Consider the following 25,159-nt stretch of genomic DNA (forward strand, 5'->3'; position numbering starts at 1 on the left):
CATGTAGGTGCATTTTGCGGGATCATGTAGGTGCATTATGCGGGATCATGTAGGTACATTTGCAGAATCATGTAGGTGTATTATGCAGGATCGTGTAGGTGCATTATGCAGGCTCATGAAGGTGCATTTGCATGCTCATGTAGGTGCATTTGCAGGATCATGTAGGTGCATTATGCGGGATCATGGAGGTGCATTATGCAGGATCATGTAGGTGCATTATGCAGGATCATGTAGGTGTATTATGCAGGATCGTGTAGGTGCATTATGCAGGCTCATGAAGGTGCATTTGCAGGATCATGTAGGTGCATTTGCAGGATCATGTAGGTGCATTATGCAGGATCATGTAGGTGTATTTGCAGGCTCATGTAGGTGCATTATGCGGGATCATGTAGGTACATTTGCAGAATCATGTAGGTGCATTTGCAGGATCATGTAGGTGTATTTGCAGGATCATTTAGGTGCATTTACAGGATCATGTAAGTGCATTATGCAGGATCATGTAGGTGCATTGTGTAGGATCATGTAGGTGCATTGTGCAGGATCATGTAGGTGCATTTACAGGCTCATGTAGGTGCATTATGCAGGATCATGTAGGTGCATTATGCAGGATCATGTAAATGCATTATGCAGGATCATGTAGGTGCATTATGCAGGTTCATGTAGGTGCATTTGCAGGCTCATGTAGGTGCATTTGCAGGCTCATGTAGGTGTATTATGCAGGCTCATGTAGGTGCATTTGCATGCTCATGTAGGTGCATTTGCAGGATCATGTAGGTGCATTATGCGGGATCATGGAGGTGCATTATGCAGGATCATGTAGGTGCATTATGCAGGATCATGTAGGTGTATTATGCAGGATCGTGTAGGTGCATTATGCAGGCTCATGAAGGTGCATTTGCAGGATCATGTAGGTGCATTTGCAGGATCATGTAGGTGCATTATGCAGGATCATGTAGGTGCATTTGCAGGCTCATGTAGGTGCATTATGCGGGATCATGTAGGTACATTTGCAGAATCATGTAGGTGCATTTGCAGGATCATGTAGGTGTATTTGCAGGATCATTTAGGTGCATTTACAGGATCATGTAAGTGCATTATGCAGGATCATGTAGGTGCATTGTGTAGGATCATGTAGGTGCATTGTGCAGGATCATGTAGGTGCATTTACAGGCTCATGTAGGTGCATTATGCAGGATCATGTAGGTGCATTATGCAGGATCATGTAAATGCATTATGCAGGATCATGTAGGTGCATTATGCAGGTTCATGTAGGTGCATTTGCAGGCTCATGTAGGTGCATTTGCAGGCTCATGTAGGTGTATTATGCAGGCTCATGTAGGTGCATTATGCAGGATCATGTAGGTGCATTTGCAGGATCATGTAGGTGCATTATGCAGGATCATGTAGGTGCATTTGCAGGCTCATGTAGGTGCATTATGCAGGATCATGTAGGTGCATTTGCAGGCTCATGTAGGTGCATTATGCAGGCTCATGTAGGTGCATTATGCAGAATCATGTAGGTGCATTATGCAGGATCATGTAGGTGTATTATGCAGGCTCATGTAGGTGCATTATGCAGGATCATGTAGGTGCATTTGCAGGCTCATGTAGGTGCATTTGCAGGCTCATGTAGGTGCAGTTGCAGGCTCATGTAGGTGCATTTGCAGGATCATGTAGGTGCATTATGCAGGCTCATGTAGGTGCAGTTGCAGGCTCGTGTAGGTGCATTATGCAGGCTCCTGTAGGTGCAGTTGCAGGCTCAAGGAGGTGCATTATGCAGGATCATGTAGGTGCATTTGCAGGATCATGTAGGTGCAGTTGCAGGCTCATGTAGGTGCATTATGCAGGATCATGTAGGTGCAGTTGCAGGCTCATGGAGGTGCATTTGCAGGATCATGTAAGTGCATTATGCAGGATCATGGAGGTGCATTATGCAGGATCATGGAAGTGCATTTGCAGGCTCATGTAGGTGCATTATGCAGGATCATGTAGGTGTATTATGCAGGATCATGTAGGTGCATTATGCAGGATCATGTAAGTGTATTATGCAGGATCGTGTATGTGCATTTGCAGACTCATGTAGGTGCATTATGCAGGCTCATGAAGGTGCATTTGCAGACTCATGTAGGTGCATTTGCAGGCTCATGTAGGTGCATTTGCAGGCTCATGTAGGTGCATTATGCAGGGTCATGGAGGTGCATTTGCAGGCTCATGGAGGTGCATTTGCAGGATCATGTAGGTGCATTTGCAAGATCGTGTAGGTGCATTTGCAGGCTCATGGAGGTACATTTGCAGGCTCATGGAGGTACATTTGCAGGCTCATGGAGGTACATTTGCAGGCTCATGTAGGTGCATTTTACCTCAATTTAGCATACCCGCACATAAGTGCCCATCCATTCTGGTAGTTAGCAAGATGGATATATAGCTCACCGATGAGCAGTCTAGGGGGTAAATTTACTAAAGTGAAAGTTTTTAGAAGTGAGTTTTAAAAGTGAGGTTGCCCATAGCAACCAATCAGATTCTACTTACCATTTCACTAGTACCTTCTAGAAGATAATAGCTAGAATCAGATTGGTTGCTATGTGCAACATCACTTCTAAAACTCACTTCTAGAAACTCTCACTTTAGTATATTTACCCCTAGATATTAGTTGGCCATGACAATACTAACACTTCTGCAATTGATTCTGCAAGTTGCATATTTTTAATGTGCATGTGCAAATATACACAAGCTGTGAGTTTTTGTTTTTAGTTGCAGTATGACTACATACACTAAGAGGGGTATTCAATTTGAAACGTAAACTTCGCCGTCTATACCTGTCGAAGTTTTCGCCGCACATCGGAGCTTTTGCTGGCGAAAAAGTATTGCGCGCCCCCTGCTTATGCCCGTATTCAATTTGTAATCATCGGCACCCGGCGAAAGTGAATTCAGCGAAAACTTAGCTGATTTTGGGGGAAATCACCCTAACACCCCCAAAAAGATGCTATGACATGGGGGATCACTCTGGATACCCCCGATTAGCCCTGCTGAAGGTTTTTGGGGTCTTTTTTTTGTGTAATCTGTTTTTATTGAAATCAAAAATAGCACAGTACATATATGGCCTACAGTGGCCTACATAAACACCAAATAAGTACAAATAATAATACAAATTCAATGGACAAATATAGGGCCTGATTCAGAGCTGGACGCTATTTGCGCTCGCTCGTTCAGGAAAAGGGGCTGGCTATTCAAATGAACCGTTCGCTGTTTGCGGTCTGTTCACGCCTCTAGGTCTGAACGAGCGAACAAAACTTGCGGTCGTTTTTTGGGAAACTACTCCCCCTGGCCGCTCGCATCCTACGTCATGTCCGCTATTTATTAGATTAATCGAGTACATCGACCAGGGTATGAACTGCTCGCTATTCTTGTGGTTGGTTTTTGCTACCACAATTTTGCGAGCAGTTCTGGCTATAAAATAACCCAGTAACGTGGTCAATGACGCTGCTGTTTTAATTATGCACACCCATAAAACGCCCGTTTTGACCTTTAAGCACGCCAGCGATCGGATCTCCACTCCCTGTTTTCAAGCACCTTCCCCTGTTACCGCCCACATACGCCTCTTTCTGTCACTCAAATTATCAGGCATTCGCTATTTTGCGAGCACATGAATTTCGGCCGCACTGACTGGTTCGCGCATGCGTATAACGATCCGTACGCATGCGCAGTTGGGCAAACATCATTCGGAGCGAACGAAAGGCCGCTTACGAGTGGCTCTGAATCAGGCCCATAGTCACAAAACATGGAGTAAAAAAGCGAAAAAGAAAAAGTTCCAGGTCGCCTAGTATTTAATCGTGCTTTCGAACGTTGCCAAATAAAATAACAAAAACATACATAACTAATAAAATAAGATATACAAAAATTAAGAAAGGAAAGTATATATAAGGAAAGAAAAATAATGGGGAAAGGAAGAATGTCACTATATCCTAAGAGGCATTAGAGTATTTATTTTGTATTCAGCAGACTCTTTACAATTCAGTCAGCAATGCCAAGTGCTTGTAAAATCTGAGGAAGATTATTTAGACGAGGAGAGATCTTCCATACACATATACTGATCTATTCTCTGAAACCATCGAGAGATAGGAGGACAAATAGAAGATCTCCAATAATATGGTACAGTAGCCTTCGCAGCATTCACCAGATGACGCAACAAGGATGTTTATATATGGATATAGGTAGGTTTGATAGATTTAGTAACCAAAACTCAGGTTTATCAGATAAAGGAAGACCAGTGATCAATTCCGATAATTGTTGAACCTTCCCCCAAAAGTCATCTATTATTGGGCATTGCCACCAAAAATGGAGAGGAGTGCCTACTGCTTGACTACAACGCCAGCATAGATTAGATAAATTTGGGAACATCCAGTGAATGTGAACAGGGCACCTATACCACCTAGCTAAGATATTGTATTGGGTTTCCAAAACTTGGAGTGAAGAGGAACTAGCAAAGGTAAAATCGAATATTTGTGACCACTGATCCTCTGTTAGTTCCCTTCCCAATTCACCATGCCAAGCAGAAACATAAGAGTGTATAGATGGATTAGAGCACTCAAGACATAATCGATATATTGAAGAAATAAGGTGCCTTGGTGGATCTTCTGTCATACATAAAACTTCAAACTTAGTCGGGGTCCAGCGAGGACCACCAGCATTAAGAGAATTAATATAGTGTCTTAATTGGAGATACACCCAAAATGAATGGGATGGGAGTTTATACAATTGTTGGAGATCTGTAAAGGATCGCATTCCACTAGGTGTAACTAGGTGGGATATACGTGTAATACCCTTTGTGGACCAACCAGATAAATTAGACGCCATGAGACCTGGAGGAAAGTCTGGGTTGCCCACCAGAGGAGTAGGTAATGAGGCACATGGGCTAAACAAAGGGGAGTTCCTAAATTTGTTTCAACAATGGAGAGTGGGACCTATTGTTGGGTGAGATAGAGACGGACATTTGACAATTCAAGGGAGTACATGGGATGGTTTACCAACTGTGTGACCAACTTCAAGCGTCCATTGTTTAATTTCAGATATTCTAGACATTTCAACAATCCTGGACAGGTGGACTGCATAGTAATAAGTAAGGAAGTGAGGTAGCTGAAGACCACCTTTTGAGCAACTTTGGGTTAATACAGCTTGTGACAGTCTGGGTCTACCTGAACCCCAAACAAAGTGACCCACCAGACTTTGTAATTCCTTAAAAAAGGAGACTGGTATTGTAATAGGCAACACTTGCATCAAATATAAGACCTTAGGTAAAATAGACATCTTAACCATATTAATTTTACCTAACCAGGATAGCTTCAATAGAGACCATCTTTGAAAATCTGTCTTAAATTGTTTAATAAGAGGGGGAAAATTTAGTTGGTACAAATTACTATTCGAAGGGGATAGAAGAATACCCAAATATTTAAGACTAGAGGAAGTCCAAATAAAGGGAAATGCGCTCCTAAGACCTGTCACAGTACTGTCAGGGGATGATATATTCATGGCAACAGATTTGGAATAATTGGTTTTAAAATTAGAGATCCCACTGAATCTATCAACCTCATGCATGAGGGCAGGGAGAGAGGTCACCGGTGATGAGATGGTAGCAAGGAGATCGTCGCCAAATAGTGCCAATTTGTACTCATGGTCTCCAATCTGCACACCCTTAATATCATTGTTACACTGGATAGCCCTTGCCAACGCCTCCATGCAAAGCACAAATATAAGGGGAGACAGTGGGCATCCTTGATGTGTGCCGTTGTTGATCGGGAAAGGATCTGAGAGGGCCCCATTGACCCGCACTCTGGCCGTAGGAAAATTATAAAGGGCCAAAATACGATGAAGACAGTGAGAGCCTAACCCCATATATCGAAGAAGACACTCCATGAACTGCCAATCAATCCTGTCAAAGGCCTTCTCTGCATCTGTTGAGAGAAGGATAACAGGGGACCCAGTACCTTTAACATAATGGATTATATCAATGATCTTAGAGGTATTGTCTTTAGCCTCCCTACCCCGAACAAATCCCACTTGGTCTTCATGTATCAAACCAGGGAGAAGAAAACTCAACCTATTTGCCAGCATTTTAGCATATAATTTTAAGTCATTATTTAATAAAGAGATAGGCCTATAGCTTGCACATTGGGCAGGGTCCTTTCCCTCTTTGGGGATTATTGAAATATGGGCCTCAAGTGTCTGAGGGGAAAAACCTACCCTATCGGACACTTCGTTACAAGCTTTCAAAAAAAGTGGCAAAAGTATAGATCGAAACGTCTTATAATAGCTCACAGGGAAGCCATCTGGGCTAGGGCTTTTTCCAAGTGGGGTATTTGACAGAGCTACATCTAGTTCCTCGTAGGTAAAGGGGCAATCAAGAGAAGTCAGATCACTCTCCTCAATTTGTGGAAAGTTGACCGAGGAAAGCTAATTTCTAATCGCCTCCTGATGTGTTAAGGGATTAGTAGGTGATTGTTCCTTTCGTAAATTATAAAGTTTCATGTAATAATTTTGAAAGGCAGCTGCAATTTGGGGAAAAGTATGGACAGTGGGGGTCATTCAGACCCGCTCGCGAGCAAAGGACGCTCGCAAGCGGGTCGATGTTGCCCCACTGCGCATGCGCACGACGGAGGGAGCTCCATCGTGCGCATGCGCGAGACCCGGATAGCGACGGGCTCTCTGTCACTCCGGGTCTCACACCAAAGGGAGCGTGCTGTCGATGTTGTTTGACAGCACGCCCCTTTTGGTGGGCGTGCCGGGGGCATGGCTGCAAGACGGAGGCGTTCCCATGGGAACGCCTGCCATCTGAAGCCGGCCCCACTGACATCACTAGTGATGTCAGTGGGAGTGATTTTCACTCTGATAGAGCCAAAATCATTCCAGGGCTTGCGGCAGCGAGACCCTACCGCAGGGTCTCCGTCGCAAGCCCGATGGTCGCGATGGTCTTGACCATCATCATGGATGCTCGCATAAGCTGTGGGTGGTAACCCACAGCTATGCGAGCGTCCATGAGGACGCTCCAAAACCAAGTAGGAGGGCCCTGATTCAGAACGAGCGCTTTTGTCAGAGCGTTCAGCTCTGAATCAGGCGCAGTGTTCCCCCCAGAGTCTCGAACATTAGAGACATAAGATTGTAGCCTCTGAGTTTTTAGGGCTCTGGCAAGCATTTTGCCAGGCTTGTTTCCCCATTGATAGAATTTATGTCTGCATTTCTGTAAATCTAATTTAGTTTTATCTTGGAGAAGTTTATTAAGAGCCTGTCTCGCTTCAATAAGTTCTCGCAATGTAGATTCATCTAAAGAAGATTTATGGGATGTTTCCAGGGACTTAATACGGGCCAAGAGTTGTTGCCTTTGAGCCATCTTTTCCTTTTTTAGTCTGGAACCTAACTGAATACAATGTCCTCTAATCACACATTTATGTGCCTCCCACACCATTATTTTAGATACAACTGGAGCGTCATTGATGTCGACATATTCAGTAATGGCTTTAAAAAGGTCATTTTTAGTACGAGGATCACTAATTAAAAGCTCATTAAAGTGCCATGTCCATGGTCTAGGAGTCAAGTTAGGAAAACATATATTTGCAAAAATTGGGGCATGGTCAGACCATGTGATATGACCTATGTGACTATGAGGAAAATATTGAAGGTTTCTATGATCTACAAGAAAGTAGTCAATACGTGAGTATACAGAATGTGGGTTAGAATAAAATGTATAATCTTTAACCGTTGGGTGTTGAGTCCTCCATAAGTCTATCAATTGATATTCAGAAAAAAGTTGACGTACTCTACGGTGGTCTCGCAATGAGACTCGGGGCGATCCCAAAGAACAATCTAACACAGAGTCTAAAGACCAATTGAAATCCCCACCTAGTATTACACACCCCTCCCTCAATGGCTCCAAAAGTTTTAAGACCTTGTTAAAAAATTGCCTCTGTTTTTGATTAGGGGAATAGATATTCACAATAGTATAAGTTTGACTGTATATCTTGCATTTCAATATCTGACATCTGCCTTCCACTAGAATATGATGAGATATGTCTGAAATGGCAAGCCAATGAGAGAGAAGTATAGTCACTCCCAGGGACTTACTCTGAGAGTTATTGCTGCAAAACACATGAGGATAATAATAATTCCCAAGCTTAGGGGCAACTAATTGTTTAAAATGTGTTTCTTGCACAAAAGCCACATCTACCTTCTCTAAATGAAGTTCTCTTAGTAAGGTGGAACATTTATCAGGAACATTAAGACCCTTAACATTAAAGGAGCATAATTTTATATTTTCTGGTTTAAGGGGGGCCATGGGAGTGGCTATGTGAAAGGTTAATCATATATAGAGAGGAAAGCATTATATGAATCTTATGAGGATGTACAAGGGCAGTAGGGACATATAGCGACTAGGAAGGGAAAAAATAAAAACCAAAAATTTAAAATAAAAATAATATTAAAAAAAATATAGTAAAAAAAGACAAATAATCTTGTTAGAATAAACAGAAAAATATATCCATAAGAAAAGATTACTGCTGTTGGAGCAGGCAGAAGACAACAGTCGACCCATGCTCCAAGGTCGAAATGCAGAATGACCCAACTGGGGTAAGACAGCTATAACCACCCCCCGGGATTAAAGAAATAACGTATATCCAGCAAACAGCAATATCAAAAAATTGTCTAGTTAATAAGAATAATAATACCATTTACATCGTTATCATAAATGGATGAGGCATATCTATAAAACAATTTAGAAAAATTTGTTAAAAACTTACAAAAACTTATACAACCTTACAAAATCTGCTGTGTGTATAGGACAAAAAAAATATAAGTAAATTTTTTCCTTTTGTGTAAATGACAAATGTACAGCAATAAACTGTTAGGCAAGAACAATTATAGAAATCTATGATCAGCAAATGATCAGCAAATGAACTAGCCACCAACGATATGAAAAGGATATGCTTCCAGACAAGTACCATGTCCAAGCTCATAATAGAAACAAATAGTCACGTCAAAACATTGTAGTTAATCAAGTGCCAGAAGTTATCTGTTCAACTTGTGGAGAGGTCGAACTATGTCTCTGCCCCTTCACTGTTGTCCAAGGAGCTCTTGCGGCAGGTGGATCGGGTGGATCAAGACGTGAGAACAAATGGATCCAATCTTGAAGAGGTGTTATAGAAATAGACAGTGCGTCACAAAACTTATCCAGGTCCTCTGGTGTCTGTAAGATGAGTTGGCGACCGTCATGCATTACTCGGATACTCAGAGGAAATCCCCAATGGAAACGGACACCTTTCTGTTTGAGAATGTCAGTGAGAGGCTTAAGGAGGCGTCTCTGATGGAGTGTATTCCAGGAGAGATCAGGGAAAATTTGAACTTTATTGCCGTTGAATTCAATACCATCCAGTTTGCGTGCTTTGCTGAGGATCTCTTCTTTAATATGATGGTAGTGGAGACGACAAATAATGTCTCTGGGAGCCTCAGATTGGAGACCCTTTGGTCGAAGGGCCCGGTGAGCACGATCAAAAAGAATTGTGTTATCCGGTTCTGCATCTGTAAGTTCATTAAACATTTTGGTAAGTGCATCAATGATACCAGGACCATGGACGTCTTCCGGGATTCCCCGGATACGTAAATTGTTGCGACGACCTCTGTTATCGAGGTCGTCTAATCTCCGCTGCATCATTCTCATCTCTTGTGCATGCGTAGAGACAACGTCCCGGATTTTTTGTTGTAAAGAACTGACTTCCTCCATGTGTGTCTCCATGTCAGATACCCGGTGTGCAACATGAGAAATGTCTTTTTGAAGGGTAGCAATTTCCAATTTGACTGTGGCCCCAATTTTCTTATCGAGGTCTAGAAAGTCCTGTTTTGTGGGGAGAGAGCGTAAGTGCGCCAGGACGTCAGCCATAGTGGTGTCTGCCATATCTCCTGAACCAGTATGAGTTGGTGACGCCATAAGTCCAGTATTATCAGATGATGTAGACAGGTTAGAATCAGAACGTGCATTATCTTCAAAAGCACCACCGTCAGGGGTGAGGTAGCGAAATAGATTGGGTTGCAATGACGTATCCACAGTCTTCTTAGCACTAGGTGTCCGCACTGTCTTCTTAGTTTTTCCCATCAGAGAAATAGAGACAGGAGAAACAAAAAGAAAACCACACACATAGAGAAAGGAAAATGAGCAAACACAGCAGATATGTTGGTCAAAAATATTAATACATGTATAGCCTCAGGAGATACATTCCCGGGGTGCGGTCACCACGTACCCCTCCCCATAGTATACGGGTGAATTGGGATCATGGCCATCCCGCAGTGCATGTGTCAGCCCATATAAACCAACATTTATCTCCACATAAATATATAGGAGATATAATAGTAATATTAGGCAATATAAAATATTATAGACAGCTGCTGTGAGATCAAATAAAGTGAATTTTGTAAATAGGAAAGTGTGAAGTTACAAGCGTGGCCACACGGGGGAGCTCCAAGCCCAGATATGTTATAATATCAATATACACTCATAGCAATGAAGGGAAATATACTGGAAGAAAAGAAAAACACATATATATATAATTCCAACAATATGCTTTTAGAGATTGCCAGTTGGGTATAGAAGTAAAAGGTGTCAGAAATAGTAGCGAGTTGGTCAGCAGGAGGAATATATCTGTTATCAGGAATATTGGCACAATATTTTCTGGATATCTTCCACTGTCTGTCCTCCCTTGTGACAGTCAGTCACAGTCCATTCAGTGTGACAGCGGAGTTGCTGATATCCCCTTACCTGAGAAAGGGTATGGTGGGGTATTGCAGTCAGCAGTCCCAGTGACCGTAGTTGAATGCAGTGACTGAGGGTGGGTAGAGGCGCACGTCAGTGCTGTAGTAGCGGCGCTCCCATCAGTAAGCACCGCCGGACCCGCAGGGAGGATGCGGTGAGAAGAGGTAAGCAGTTGTATGCTGTTATGAGCTGTAGGTCATGCGGTGGGGAGCATCTCCGTAATCCAGCCGACTTCCGTGGCAACACTGAGGAGGCGGCGGGTGACGGCCGCAATCGAAGCCGCGGCTTTTGGCACGGACTAGGCCCCAAATCTTTAGGAATCTATTCCAGGCCAACGGGGTCTCCGACCACTCTATGGGAGGGTCTGTGGGGGACAGGGGACTGGCAACTTAAAGTATGAAGTCGCCAATGTCCCTAGTTGGATAGGGAGGATGTTATTTCTGGGCTATATAGCTGGAGCCCTCAGGAAGCACGTCTTGCCCGTTTGCAGTCAGGCCACGCCCCCGTTTTTGGGGTCTTTAAATGGGCTTGATAGCTGCTATTTTGGGGATTTAGGAAGGTGGTGAAGAATAGTATTTAGATGTTTTTTTTGCAGAAAATAAGTAGTCCCAGCAAATTTGGGGTACTTGAAAATGGGGGTGAGCATATTTAAAAGTTGCTAAAGTAAAGTTTTAAAAAGCATGAAAAATCCACCTGCCGCAAACACCAGCAATGAAAAAGCACTTGGGGCATACTTGGGGACCCCCTTAGATTGTAGTTCGCTAGTTTTTAACTTTGTACCCACCAATTTTTTTTTTCAGCCCCAAAATGAAAGTGCTTTTTTTGGGGTCTACTGAGATATTTTTTTTTTAATTTTTTGACACAGTTTACCTTTGGGGGACTGTCTGAAGGTTGCAGGGTGGTTTCCAAAATGTTGCACCCCATAATCCCAATTCTGCACTTTTTTCGCCACCCATTGCTTGGTGATACTTTTTCACAGGGTCGAATGCAATATACTTTTCGCACCGGCGAAAAGTTTTCAAATTGAATACGGTGTAAAAGTAAAAGCGGCGAAAATGACGTCATCCGAGCAAAAACATCGCAGAAACAGAGTTTTCGCTTCATATTGAATACCCCTATAAGTGGGCCAGGAGTGTGTCTGGAATGGGAGTGTACACACAGGCAGTGGGCGTGTAGATGAGGCCAAAGTACAGTAAGGGATGGGCATGAAGATGTGAAGTGCGACTATAATAGCCTGCGTCATGTGCAAACATAGCCTCCTGGAAGGGACAGGGCTGCAGGTTCTCAGACCATGGTGTAAGGGCCTCATTCAGCAGTGCACAGGACCTATTCTGTGAGTGTGCAGAATGGGTCCTGCTTAGACGCACGCAGACCCTTGAATGTATCTGCCTGATTGACAGGCAGAGGCATTTAAGGGGCGGTGTGGGTGTGGCCTATGTACCCAGAAACAGGGGCGTGTATGCCCAATTTTCCGGGAGTGGCTGGACCAGAATCTGTCCTGAGCTCGCAAACCGTCAAGCCTGGGTAAGCTGAGACTTACTCAGCTGGCCGGTGGCCCGGTGCCATCCACCATCGTAGTGCTGGAATGGCAAATGCATTATTGCAAGGATCGCAATTGCAAACATGCCTGCGTGTATAAATCATATATCTATAGCCTGCGTTTATAAATCATATATCTATAGCCTGCGTGCATAAATCATATATCTACAGTATATGCTGCGTGCATAAAGCATATATCTATAGCCTGCGTGCATAAATAATATATCTACAGCCTGTGTGTATAAATCATATATCTATAGCCTGCGTGTATACATCATATATCTATAGCCTGCATTCATACATCATATATCTATAGCCTGTGTGCATAAATCATATATCTATAGCCTGTGTTCATACATCATATATCTAGAGCCTGCATGTATACATCATATATCCATAGCATGCGTGTATACATCATATATCTATAGCCTGCGTCCATACATCAGGAGAGGGTGTGTGTGCTGTTGCTCCTGCTCTACTTCTGTGGGCTGTGTGAGAGGGAGGTTCCCCTGCAGGTTTCCCCAGGCAGGCTGCCTCTGCCTGGGGGAAGTGTTTTAGGAAAGTGTGGCTGTAATCCTGGTGTGGCCTATACAGCTTATTTCTGTGGCTGTGTGAGAGGGAGGTTCCCCTGCAGGCTTCCCCAGGTAGGCTGCCTCTGCCTGGGGGAAGTGGGGCCGCTGCTCTGGGGCAGCTTATTTGGCCTTTTTTTTTTCTCTTGCATGTGGCTGCGGGACAGTCCGGAGGTCCTGACAGAGCCAGGGGATCAGGTGTACCTGAGTCTATGCTGCATGTACCAGCGGAGGCATCGGCGGTGCTGGTGGTCCTGGCTATGGAGGAAGCGGGAGGAGAGTTTTACTCGGTGGGCCCCGCTGTATGTATCGAGAAGGCGGCATCAGCCGTAAAGTGTTTACCAGCGTCCTCAACCGCGTGTGTGCTGGAAACAGTGAGCGGGGGGACACGTGATCCAGAAGGAGCCGGTCAGGTGACCCTGGAAGGAGTTGGTTACGTGACCCCGGCTCCAGTAACTCTGCTCCCGGCGGGGAGTAGTGCCGGCGGAGGAGTCCGGGCGGACGCTGGGCGGGGGACACAGGCTGTGGAACTCCCTGCTCAGTTGATAAAAAGTCAGGGCAAGGATGTTCTGACGGAGGAGGATGGAAGCGTCCCGTTGGTGGCAGCTGAAGTTGTGGTGCCAAGTACCCCGGAGGGTGTAATACTGGATTATGGCCAGGGGGGTCTCTGAAAAAGCTGGACCCTCGGTTTTGCAGGTGAGTGATCCCCTGGATAGTGAAGCCCAGGTGGGGTTGCTAGAGCCCACTAGTAGTACGGCAGAAGGAAGTCTGCAGCAAGAAATGGAAGATAGTAGAGAACAATCCTCAGAGGAAGGTGAAATGGATGACTATGCTTCCTTCAGTATTGAAGATATGCAGAAGGAAGCAAGGAGGATAAATGCAAAAATCAACAATAAGAGAAGGAAGAAAAGGAACTCTGGCTTTAAATGGGAGCGAGAGGTATTGACAGAGGAAATTGATGCTCTGGAGAAGACGTTGAAAATTGCTAGGAGGAAATTATTTCATCTGAGAGAAATTAAAAAAGAAGCTAAGTTTAAAAACTTGCTACCGGTTGGTGAAAAGATTATGGAAAGTAAGGCGGTGTCATTAGTGGAGAAAAATTTAAATGCAGTGTCTGATGGAGAATCAGAAGTGTAGTTGGAGCTGGAAGTCCCAGACGGTGGTACAGGAAGCAGGGCGTTATGAGAAGGTCGATCGTGATGCCGGCTGTTTGGTGAGTGACGATGCATGGTGTGCTCGGAAGGTAGAGGGTATAGGTGCTTCATCTATGGTCCTTGAGGCCTCATGTGAATCAGTCCCGCAATCAGAAAAGGCAGGTGGCATAGGGAAACAGGTGGGTGCCAGTTCCAAAGGGCGTGAGGGAGCCACTGATATGGAGCTTGTACAGGCGGTGGTAATAGCTGAGAGTAGCATGGAGGGGGGTCCCAAAGACAAGTCGGCCATTGTTTGTAATTTGCAGGCAGCTGGGGAGACATCTGGGGTCGGTCCCTGCGAAGTGCAGGGCGCTAACATTATAGGTCGGAGGGCGTTAAGTACGGTGGAAAAGGAGCAAGGTATGCCGGTATTGGATATGGATAAGGTTTCTAGTGTGGAGAAAGCCGTGATAGAGACTATATATGGTGACCAGATGTCCGTTCCAATAAGGGCAAAGAAGGCAGCTGAAATAATCGTAAAGGACACTGCATCTAGGACTTTGAGATCGGCTTGTGGTGGTGATACGGGAAAAAAGTGTCAAGTGGGATATCATATGCAAATATGGTGTCTAAGCAGAATATTAATGTACTGCAAGTTGTGAATGTGGGGTCTGGGAATGTGGGAAAATGACAGAATCTCATCCAGTTTAAGTGGGTGGGGGAAGGTGAAGGCCGAATACTGAAGGGTTTTTGAAAATGATTTTTGGTATGGAATTTGCTGCTAGCGATCTTTATGCTTGTATCCACCCTGTAAGATCCCCCAATTACGATTTGAGTTTTTTATCATACCGAGGTTTACAAGCTTTTTGGGAGGTGTGGCAACCATATAGAGGGCCTGATTCAGAGCCGGACGCTATTTGCGTTCTAAAAGGGGCCGGATATTTAAATTGAGCGCTTGCTCTTTGCGGTTTGTTGACGCCTCTGTCTGAGCAAGCATACAAAAAATGCACTCGCTATTTTGTAAAGACGCCCCTTTGCCGTTCGCATCACACGTCATCTCCGGTATTTATTAGATTAATCGGGAACATCGAAAGGCATCTGAACTGCGATAAAGGGATTGAACCCAAAAAAATCACCAGTACCAGAGGGCTTAACATCTGAGTTTTATAAGTTCTTTTCAGACCTCCTAATTCCTTGCCTTGTGGAAGTATTTAATGAGAGCCTGGATGTGGGAATTCTCCCTCCTTCCATGAGGTTATCTGCACTTATATTGCTATCCAAAGGGAAAGACCCGTCACATATTGAGTATTGGCGCCCCATAGCCCTTCTTAATACTGACAGAAAGATTTTGGCAAAAGTACTCTTTAATAGGCTGTCAGAATTTTCTGAGTCTTTGCTTTCACCTTCTCAGCACTGTAATGTGAAGGGTCGAAGCACATTTAGTGCTGTCCTTGGTGTCCGGGAGGCCATTGAGTGGTGCAGGGCTGAGAAGTGGGGAAAGTACCTACTGGCATTGGATCAGTCTAAGGCGTTTGACCGGGTAAACCATAATTACCTTTGGGCTTTGCTGGAATGGTATGGTCTTATATGGCGGTTGGTTAATTGGTTACAGACTCTTTATCGGCTGGCCAAAAGCTTCCCACTTGTGAACGGTTGGGTGGGCCCTGCATTTGAGGTATGCTTTGGATTCGTCAGGGTTGTCCCCTGAGCCCTCTCTTATATGTTTTTGCGATTGATCCCTTTATCAGAAGGGTAGAGAGTGGAACAGTGGGAGGGGTGCAGCTGAGTCCGGAGTGTCCCTTGAAGGTAGCAGCTTATGCAGATGATGTCACTGTGGTTTTGTCTTCTCAAGCCGAGGCCAGTGACATGGTACATCTTATCTGTGAATATTCTGAGGCCACGTGCTCCAGGGTAAATCGGGAAAACTGTGAAGTTTTTTGGATGGGGGAGGAAGGTGAGGAATTTTCCCTTTCGGACAGCTTCCCTCAGGTCAGTGATCAGATCAAAATCCTAGGCATCAAATTCGATCATGGTGATTATGCCACTTTAAACTGGATTAAAAGACTGGAAGAAGCTGCCAAGAAGGTGGAGTGTTGGAAAAGATGGAAGCTGTCTTTTAGGGAAAAGGTTGACCTGTGCAAAACTTACCTGGTCCCTATATTTTTGTATGTCAGTTATGTGTGCTTTTTGCCTCAATCCATGTGGGCTAAGTTGAATTCCTTAATCTTTCTGCTGCTGTGGGGGAATAGGACCAACATAGTCAAGAGGAGTATTACCTACAAACCGAGGAAAGACGGGGGTTTAGATATGGTAAAGTAGTCTTTTTTGCAACAGCTTTTATAAAATCCAATGTTGGGAGCATGTTTTTGGATGCTTCCCCTCGGTGGGTAGAGGGATTCAGATCATGGGTGTCTCCCTTCCTTAGTCTATGGATAGATGGAGGTCAAGTGAAAAGCTTTCAGATTTGGCATGGTTACCTTCCAATCTATGTCATCCAGAGCTTGAAGGTGATAAAGCGATATGGTGTGGGGGTGAGTGAAGTCAAAAACTGTTCCAAAAGGGAGTTGGGGAGCAGAATTTAGCAGACTCACTTTCATATCCCGCTGTCACTAAGGGACTGCCCAGGTAGTACCGCTTCGGAGGGGTTGGCTCTGTTAAATTCACAGAGGATACCGCCGAAGTTTAAGGATATTGCTTGGCTCTTTTCATGGAAAGCTTTATGTTGGGGGGAACTTCAAGTGGAGGAGCGCCAGTGAACGTGGTTGTCCACGGGAGGAATGTCCAGGGGTGGAGGAGATAATGGACCACTTCCTGCTTGAGTGTCCTTTTAATGTAAAAGTTTATGAGGAGGTATCAAGGGCCAATGGAATCCCGTGCCTTTCGGGTCTTAGTAACCCTGAGTGGGTTTATGGGGTAGTCAGAAGGTACGGTGGATTTGATCACAATTTTTTTAGTTAGTTTAGTGGTCAGGTACCACACGTGGGGTGCACGGTCTCATGTCTCCATACGGAGAAAGGTCCTCCTTTGTGAAGTGGTGGTGGGTTCAATCCTTGAAGAGGTGAAGAGGATGATGGATCTGGATAGGGAGAGGATGGACACTGTCAGTTGGTTCCATCGGTGGGGTCATCTGAAGCCCCCTTGAGTGGGTGGTGGATAGCCTCTTCTTGTTCAGCTGGGAATCTTTTCTTCTTACACGCCCCGTAGATTTTGTTGTTATTATTTTTTAATGAGAAGGTTTTGCATACATCTGCCTGGTGGTGGTAGGTAATGGTGGTTGGAAGTATTGAGTTTTGCTAAGTTTATTGTTTGATATAGAATAGGTGTAGTGTGTTTTAAATCCTTGCTTAGTTTTCCTTTGTAGGGGTTAGTTGATATATAAGTTAGGTAATATTTGTTTGGGGGAGCACAGTATGAAGTAATATTGTGTGTATTTAAGTTTCATTGTGGTTATGTTTATTATACTATTTATTATATTATATATATTTTATTTATGATATTTATGTATTTTATGTTGCAAGTTTTAATAAATGAAGTGTTATCATATATCTATAGCCTGCATGCATAAATCATATATCTATAGCCTGCGAGCATACATCATATATCTATAGCCTGCGTGCATAAATCATATATCTAAAGCCTGCGTGTATACATCATATATCTATAGCCTGCGTGTATACATCATATATCTATAGCCTGCGTGTATACATCATATATCTATAGCCTGCATGCATAAATCATATATCTATAGCCTGCGAGCATACATCATATATCTATAGCCTGCGTGCATAAATCATATATCTAAAGCCTGCGTGTATACATCATATATCTATAGCCTGCGTGTATACATCATATATCTATAGCCTGCGTGTATACATCATATATCTATAGCCTGCATGCATACATCATATATCTATAGCTTGCGTGAATACATCATATATCTATAGCCTGCATGCATACATCATATATCTATAGCCTGTGTGTATACATCATATATCTATAGCCTGCATGCATACATCATATATCTATAGCCTGCGTGTATACATCATATATCTATAGCCTGTGTGCATAAATCATATATCTAACGCCTGCGTGTATAAATCAAATATCTATAGCCTGCGTGCAACTTTGCAATTGCGATCCTTGCTGAATCACTCCCTGAGTGTTTAATTGATGATGATGTCTGTGCCTGATTGGTTGCACACAGTGAAAAACACGCCAATTTATGCTAAAACTGCTGCAACAGTGTTTTAAAAGCGATTTTACCCTGCAGTGCACACTTGTTTTTCCACAAATAAATATTTAGTATGGTAAGCCTGTACATAGAATGTTTAGTGTCCTAAATAAAACTAAATGATATACAGTCAGGTGCAAAAATATTGGGACATTGACAGAATTTTCATATTTTGGCCTCTATTCACCACCACAATGGCTTTGAAATGAAACAAACAAGATGTGCTTTAACTGCAGACTTTCAGATTTAATTTGAGGGTAATTACATCCAAATCAGGTGAACGGTGTAGGAATTACAACAGTTTCTATATGTGCCTCCCACTTTTTAAGGGGCCAAAAGTAATGGGAGAAACTAAACAATCCTAAATCTAACTTTCACTATTTAATACTTTGTTGCAAATCCTTTGCAGGCAATGACAGCCTGAAGTCTGGAACGCATAGACATCACCAGACGCTGGGTTTCATCCCTGGTGATGCTCTGCCAGGCCTCTACTGCAAATGTCTTCAGTTCCTGCTTGTTCTTGGGGCGTTTTCCCTTCAGTTTTGTCTTCATCAAGTGAAATGCATGCTCAATCGGATTCAGGTCAGGGGAATGACTTGGCCATTGCATAACATTCCACTTTTTAGCCTTAAAAAACTATTTGTTTGCTTTTGCAGTATGCTTCGGGTCATTGTTCATCTGCACTGTGAAGCGCCATCCAATGAGTTCTGAAGCATTTGACTGAATATGAGCATATAATACTGCCCGAAACACTTCAGAATTCATTCTGCTGCTTTTGTCAGCAGTCACATCATCAATAAATACAAGGGAACCAGTTCCATTGACTGCCATACATGCCCACGCCATGACACTACCACCACCATGCCTCACTGATGAGGTGGTATGTTTTGGATCATGAGAAGTTCCTTTCCTTCTCTTCTCTTCCCATCACTCTGGTACAAGTTGATCTTTGTCTCATCTGTCCATAGGATGTTGTTTCAGAACTGTATTGGCTTTTTTAGATGTTGTTTGGCAAACTCTAATCTGGTCTTCCTGTTTTTGTGGCTCACTAATGGTTTACATCTTGTGGTGAACCCTCTATATTCACTCTTGTGAAGTCTTCTCTTGATTGTTGACTTTGACACATATACACCTACCACCTGGAGAGTGTTCTTGATTTGGCCAACTGTTGTGAAGGGGTTTTTCTGCACCAGGGAAATAATTCTTCTGTCATCCACCACAGTTGTTTTCCGTGGTCTTCCGGGTCTTTTGGTGTTGCTGAGCTCTCCGGTGCGTTCCTTCTTTTTAAGAATGTTCCAAACAGTTGATTTGGCCACACCTAATGTTTTTGCTATCTCTCTGATGGGTTTGTTTTGATTTTTCAGCCTAATGATGGCTTGCTTCACTGATAGTGACAGCTATTTGGATCTCATATTGAGAGTCGGCAGCAACTGATTCCAAATGCAAATGTCGCACCTAGAATCAACTCCAGACCTTTTACCTGCTTAATTGATAATGAAATAACGAGGGAATAGCCCAAACCTGTCCATGAAATAGCTTTTGAGTTGATAGTCCCATTACTTTTGGCCCCCTAAAAAGTGGGAGGCACATATAGAAACCATTGTAATTCCTATACCGTTCACCTGATTTGGATGTAATTACCCTCAAATTAAATCTGAAAGTCTGCAGTTAAAGCACATCTTGTTTGTTTCATTTCTAAGCCATTGTGGTGGTGAATAGAGGCCAAAATATGAAAATTTTGTCAATGTCCCAATATTTATGCACCTGACTGTAGTTGTGTCTGCTTTGTTAGGCAGCTTAGATGCACCAATGCACTTATATCCAACCATACAGTAAATTTGATCAGTTTCAGAACTCACAGTGAAGCTACAACACTAGCTGCACTACAGCCGTATCCAGCCCAGGTACGGCAAAGGGAGCGAGGCGCAGCCAGGGAGTGGAAGCCGCAGCTACAGACTTGCATATGTCACCGACTTTCTGGCTGACGTAAGTTCATACTTGCCTACCCTCTCGATTCGGTGCTCCCAGCCCCCCGGAAAGACAGGCAAGCCTCCTGGCAGCCGGCGACCCCTCCGTGGTAATAAGAGAAACCCCAACAGCAGGGGGCGGTGAGAGGATTCAAGCTGAATCATGTCATTTTGGCATATTGGCTTTGTGTAGTGGGGGTGGGGCCAAAATGATGCAATCCCATGGTCACACCCTGCTCCACCCCAGTCCCACCCCCTTATGTTGGCTGCGCCCCCTGCTATGCCGATCTGGCTGCTTTCTCCCAGAAGGGGCGGCCAGAATGTCGGCAATCCTGTGTAAGTTTTGTTTCTTTTTGCAACTCTCAGTACAGGTCCCGATTAAGCACAGATCGCAACTGCAAAAGCGTACGCAGATGGGGGATTGTTGCGTACTGCACATGCGCGAAGGCAGCTCTGTGATAACGCAGACTACGGAGACCCATCACAGGGTGATTGACAGGAAGTGAACATTTGGGGGTATTGACGGGGGTGGTGATCCAAGAAACACAGGTGTGCATGTCCGTTTGTACGCCGTTACCAGGCCGTGCATCAATTAGCCACTGCGACGGCATACGCAGCTTGAGTACGCAATTTCTGAGTAAGGTCTGATCTGCTGTAATTGTGCGTGAGGCTCCCATAGTTCTCGATGTTACTAATGTTTTCGCTGGTTTGCAAGTAATTACGGATGTGAGTAAGGGGAAGTGGGCATCTTTATGTTGGCCTGCGACGGCTTTGCGATTGCATAATTTTGCAACGGAACTGTGTGCGCAGTTGCTACTGCAATTGCATTAGCGATCCATGGTGAATCAGACCTAGAATGCTGGATGTGCATTTATGCATTTTATTACTTGTGTCAGACAGGTCCAGTTTTGCATTAGAGAACCTGTGTGAGTCATATAGAACGTCACATCTGCTCCTAACATCTAATGTGTGATACAGCTGCCACAATCGTTCTTATTATGGACACATCTAATCTCTGTTACCTGAGTATCAGCGTGATGGCGGGTGACTGAGTGGTGCCAGCAAGTATTGTAGCAATAAAGCCTAATACCATGAAAGGCATAAAGAGATGATAACAGCTGGTTCCGCATGATCCCGGAATGGCGGAATCCCCAGATCCCTGAGAGGCTGTGACACAGCGGCACCTGGTGTAGTTCTGAAAGAGAATAAACCTCTACAATAGCCGAATACACAGAGTCACACTAGTTACAGCGGAATTTTCTAATCTCTAACTAATGATAAAGCCAGAAAGTTCTGACCCCACGTCTACGAGTCATAATGCGATCAGTGGGCCTGATTCAGACCCGGATGCTAAGCCGCGGACACTTGCTATGGGCGATTGCCGCCCGTTTGCGCACGCGTATGCGTCAAAATATGCATGCACGAACCAGTCATTGCGTCTGGGAAGCGTGCGCTCGTAGTATACAGACTGGACGCTATTTTCAGTGACAGTTTGTGGGTGGTCACAGGGGAAAGTGCTTGTGAATGGGGGAGTGGTTCTGCGAACGTAGGCGTGTCTGGACATCAAAACAGTGTCTTATGGGTTAGGGTTAGGCACCACTCGGGGGTTTAGGGTTAGGCACTAAGGGGGAGGGTTAAATATAGGCACTAACGGGGAGTGTTAGGGTTAGGGTGTGGAGGGTTATACTACAAAAAGGGAGGGTTAGGGGTATAAGGGGGAGGGTAAGTATACTTTTCTGTCCCCTGTCGGGATACCAACCATTGGGATGCCGCTGTCGGTATTCTGACAGGAGGTATGCCGACAGCCGGCAATACATACCCATTCCGTCTTTTTTATATTGTGTAGATTTCTGTGTTATATTTAGAGATGTGTGTACTAACCCCCATGTTTTGGTTTTGGATCTGGATTCAACGTTTTGGATTTATCGGTTTTGGATTTGTTTTTTGTTTTTTTAAAGAAATTGATCAAAAGTTTTTAAAAACACCTAGAATCATGTAATTTTTTCAATCCAAACCTCAAAATTTGGAATTAATATCCGAATTCCGAACTGCGCTAAGGTTCTCATTCAGACCCGCTCGCGAGCGCAGGACGCTCGCAAGCGGGTCGATGGTACCCAAATGTGCATGCGCACGACGGAGGGAGCTCCGTCGTGCGCATGCGCGAGACCCGGCGAGCGACGGGGTAGCCGTCGCTCAGGGTCTCGCACCAAACGGGGCGTGCTGTCGATGGTGAGTGACAGCACGCCCCCTTTGGTGGGCGTGGCTGCCAGACGGAGGCGATCCCATGGGAACGCCTACCGTCTGGGTCCAGCCCCACTGACATCACTAGTGATGTCAGTGGGAGTGATTTTGGCTCTGATAGAGCCAAAATCACTCCAGGGCTTGCGGCAGCGAGACCCTACCGCAGGGTCTCATCGCAAGCCCGATGGTCGCGATGGTCTTGACCATCGCGACCATCATCATGGACGCTCGCATAAGCTGTGGGTGGTAACCCACAGCTATGCGAGCGTCCAAGAGGCCGCTCCAATGTTAGGTAGGAGGGCCCTGATTCAGAGCGAGCGCTCTGGTCAGAGCGTCCGGCTCTGAATCAGGCCCTAAGATCACAATCATGCCTCTGATCTGTTCGGATCTCCTTAGAACTTGGATGTGTCCGTATTCACAAACTTCAGGTGGATTCGGATTTCAGGAGAACCAAACTACACATCTCTAGTTATAGTATTACTTTAATTTCTCCTATGACTTACTGTATGCTATTTCTGAAGAAATTATATAATTTACAAATAGTCTTAATTGTTTTTTATTGATTAGTTTTTAGCTGTATTTACCTTGCAATAACCATAGGATACACATATGTTACAAAGGAAATTGTGGACATTTTCTAGTAAATGATAAACTTATCACTGTAATTGAAAGGTAACATTTCCAAAAAAGCTGAATAACATAAAATGAATATAAAATATTTGTCACTGAAACTACTGTACATAGGCCCAGCAATAATAAATACACATTTCTGTGAATGGAGAGTTGAAATAACTTTGCTTTCTACTCGTACAGTATAGAATGTTTTACACATATGTTTTGTTGTTGTTTGCATTATAAGGTTTTAATGCTGTGATTGGTTCAAGTTTGATTAAGTCCTGAGAAGGTTCTAATGGGTAAATTTGCTAAGAATTGTGTTTGGCTGAGTTTACATTCCCGTCTGAGTTTCCCCTGAAGTTGCAAATCAGAGATTTACTAGAATCAAACACGCGTGTAAAAACTAAAGATGAGAGGGTTCGGTTCTCAGAGAACCAAACCCACCCAAATTTTCAAATCCGAGCCGAGATCCGAGTCGGCTCAGGTTTTCTCGCCTGACTCGGATCTCAAAACGAGGCAAAACATAATCATTCCGCTGTCGGATTCTTGCAGGTTTTGGATTGTATAAAAGGTTCCCCGCGATCGCCGTCATTTTCATTCTGGCTCTGGGCAGTGAAGAGGTAGGAGGGGACTGTGGGCCTGATTCAGAGCCGAACGCTCTGACCAGAGCACTCGCTCTGAATCAGGGCCCTCCTCCCTCAACTTGGAGCGGCCTCATTGACGCTCGCATAGCTGTGGGTTACCACCCACAGCTATAGCGAGCATCCATGATGATGGTCGCGATGGTCAAGACCATCGCGACCATCGGGCATGCAACGAGACCCTGGGGTAGGGTCTCGCTAACGCAAGCCCTGGAGTGATTTTGGCTCTATCAGAGCCAAGATCACTCCCACTGACATCACTACTGATGTCAGTGGGGCCGGACTCAGACGGAAGGCGTTCCCATGGGAACGCCTCCGTCTGGCAGCCACTCCCCCGGCATGCCCACCAAAGGGGGCATGCTGTCACTCACCATTGACAGCACGCCCCCTTTGGTGCGAGACCCATAACGACGGCTTGGCCATCGTTATTCGGGTCTCGCGCATGCGCACGACGGAGCTCCCTCCGTCGTGCACATGCGCAATTCGGCACCCTTGACCCGCTTGCGAGCGTCCAGCACTCACGAGCGGGTCAGAATCAGGCCCTGTGATCGCTGCGCTGATAGGGGCTGGCTACTGTAGACATTGAAGAGGAAGGAGGGGGCTGTGATAAGGGCTGGCTACTGTTGTCACTTGTGCCAGGGGCTGGCTGCTTAATGTCCATAGGGGCTGGCTGTTGTCCATAGGGGCTGGCTGTTGTCCATAGGAACTGGCTGGCTGTGTTGTCTAGGGTGTGCTCACTGCTCTGTGCATCAGGGGTGCTCTTAATATTCACCCCCAGTGTGAAAAAAATATATACTTTTTTCTGTGTGTGTGCGCGGTAGCCACACTTATCAGCAACACAGCTGTACAGGGGTGCTGCCTGTGTCGTTTATCAAGGGGGTGCTGCCTCGTTCAGGGGTGCTCCTCCCCATTAAAGTGACAAAAAAATGAATGAACCAATCAATAAAAGTGTTTTTTTTTCTGTGTGTGTGTGTGCGCATTAGCTACACTTATCACCAGCAATGTAGCTGCGCAGGGGTGCTGCCTGTGTCATTTATTAAGGGGCTGCTGCCCCATTCAGGGGTGCTCTCCCCCCCAAGTGCCAAAAAAATTATTAATCAATCAAAAAAGTTTTTTTTTTCTATGTGTGCGTGCCACACTTATCAGCAACATAGCTGTGCAGGGGTGCTGCCTGTGTTGTTTATCAAGGGGCTGGTGCCTCATTCAGGGGTGCTCTTCCCCCCAAGTGGCAAAAAAATGGATCAATAAAAGTTTTTTTTTCTGTGTGTGTGTGCGCGTTAACCACACTTATCAGCAATGTAGCTGCACAGGGGTGCTGCCTGTGTCATTTATCAAGGGGCTGCTGCCTCATTCAGGGGTGCTCTCCCCCCGCAAGTTGCAAAAAACAATAATCAATCAATAATAGTTTTTTTCTTCTGTGTGTGTGTGCATTAGCCA

At 44.7% G+C, this 25,159-nt stretch overlaps 1 protein-coding gene across 1 annotated transcript in view; it reads right to left on the reverse strand.

The window, feature by feature from the left end:
• Positions 1-25,159, reverse strand: part of LOC148523955 (solute carrier organic anion transporter family member 2B1-like) — a 245,940-nt gene that overhangs the window by 105,228 nt on the left and 115,553 nt on the right. Inside the window, exon 10 of the mRNA XM_088472452.1 lies at positions 21,248-21,420. Within this exon, the coding sequence (XP_088328578.1) occupies positions 21,248-21,420 (173 nt within the window). The remainder of the gene's footprint in view (positions 1-21,247; positions 21,421-25,159) is intronic.

This window comes from Taudactylus pleione, unplaced genomic scaffold (assembly GCF_031769625.1).
Source record: "Taudactylus pleione unplaced genomic scaffold, aTauple2 ptg000124l, whole genome shotgun sequence".
NCBI classification, from domain to species: Eukaryota; Metazoa; Chordata; class Amphibia; order Anura; family Myobatrachidae; genus Taudactylus; species Taudactylus pleione.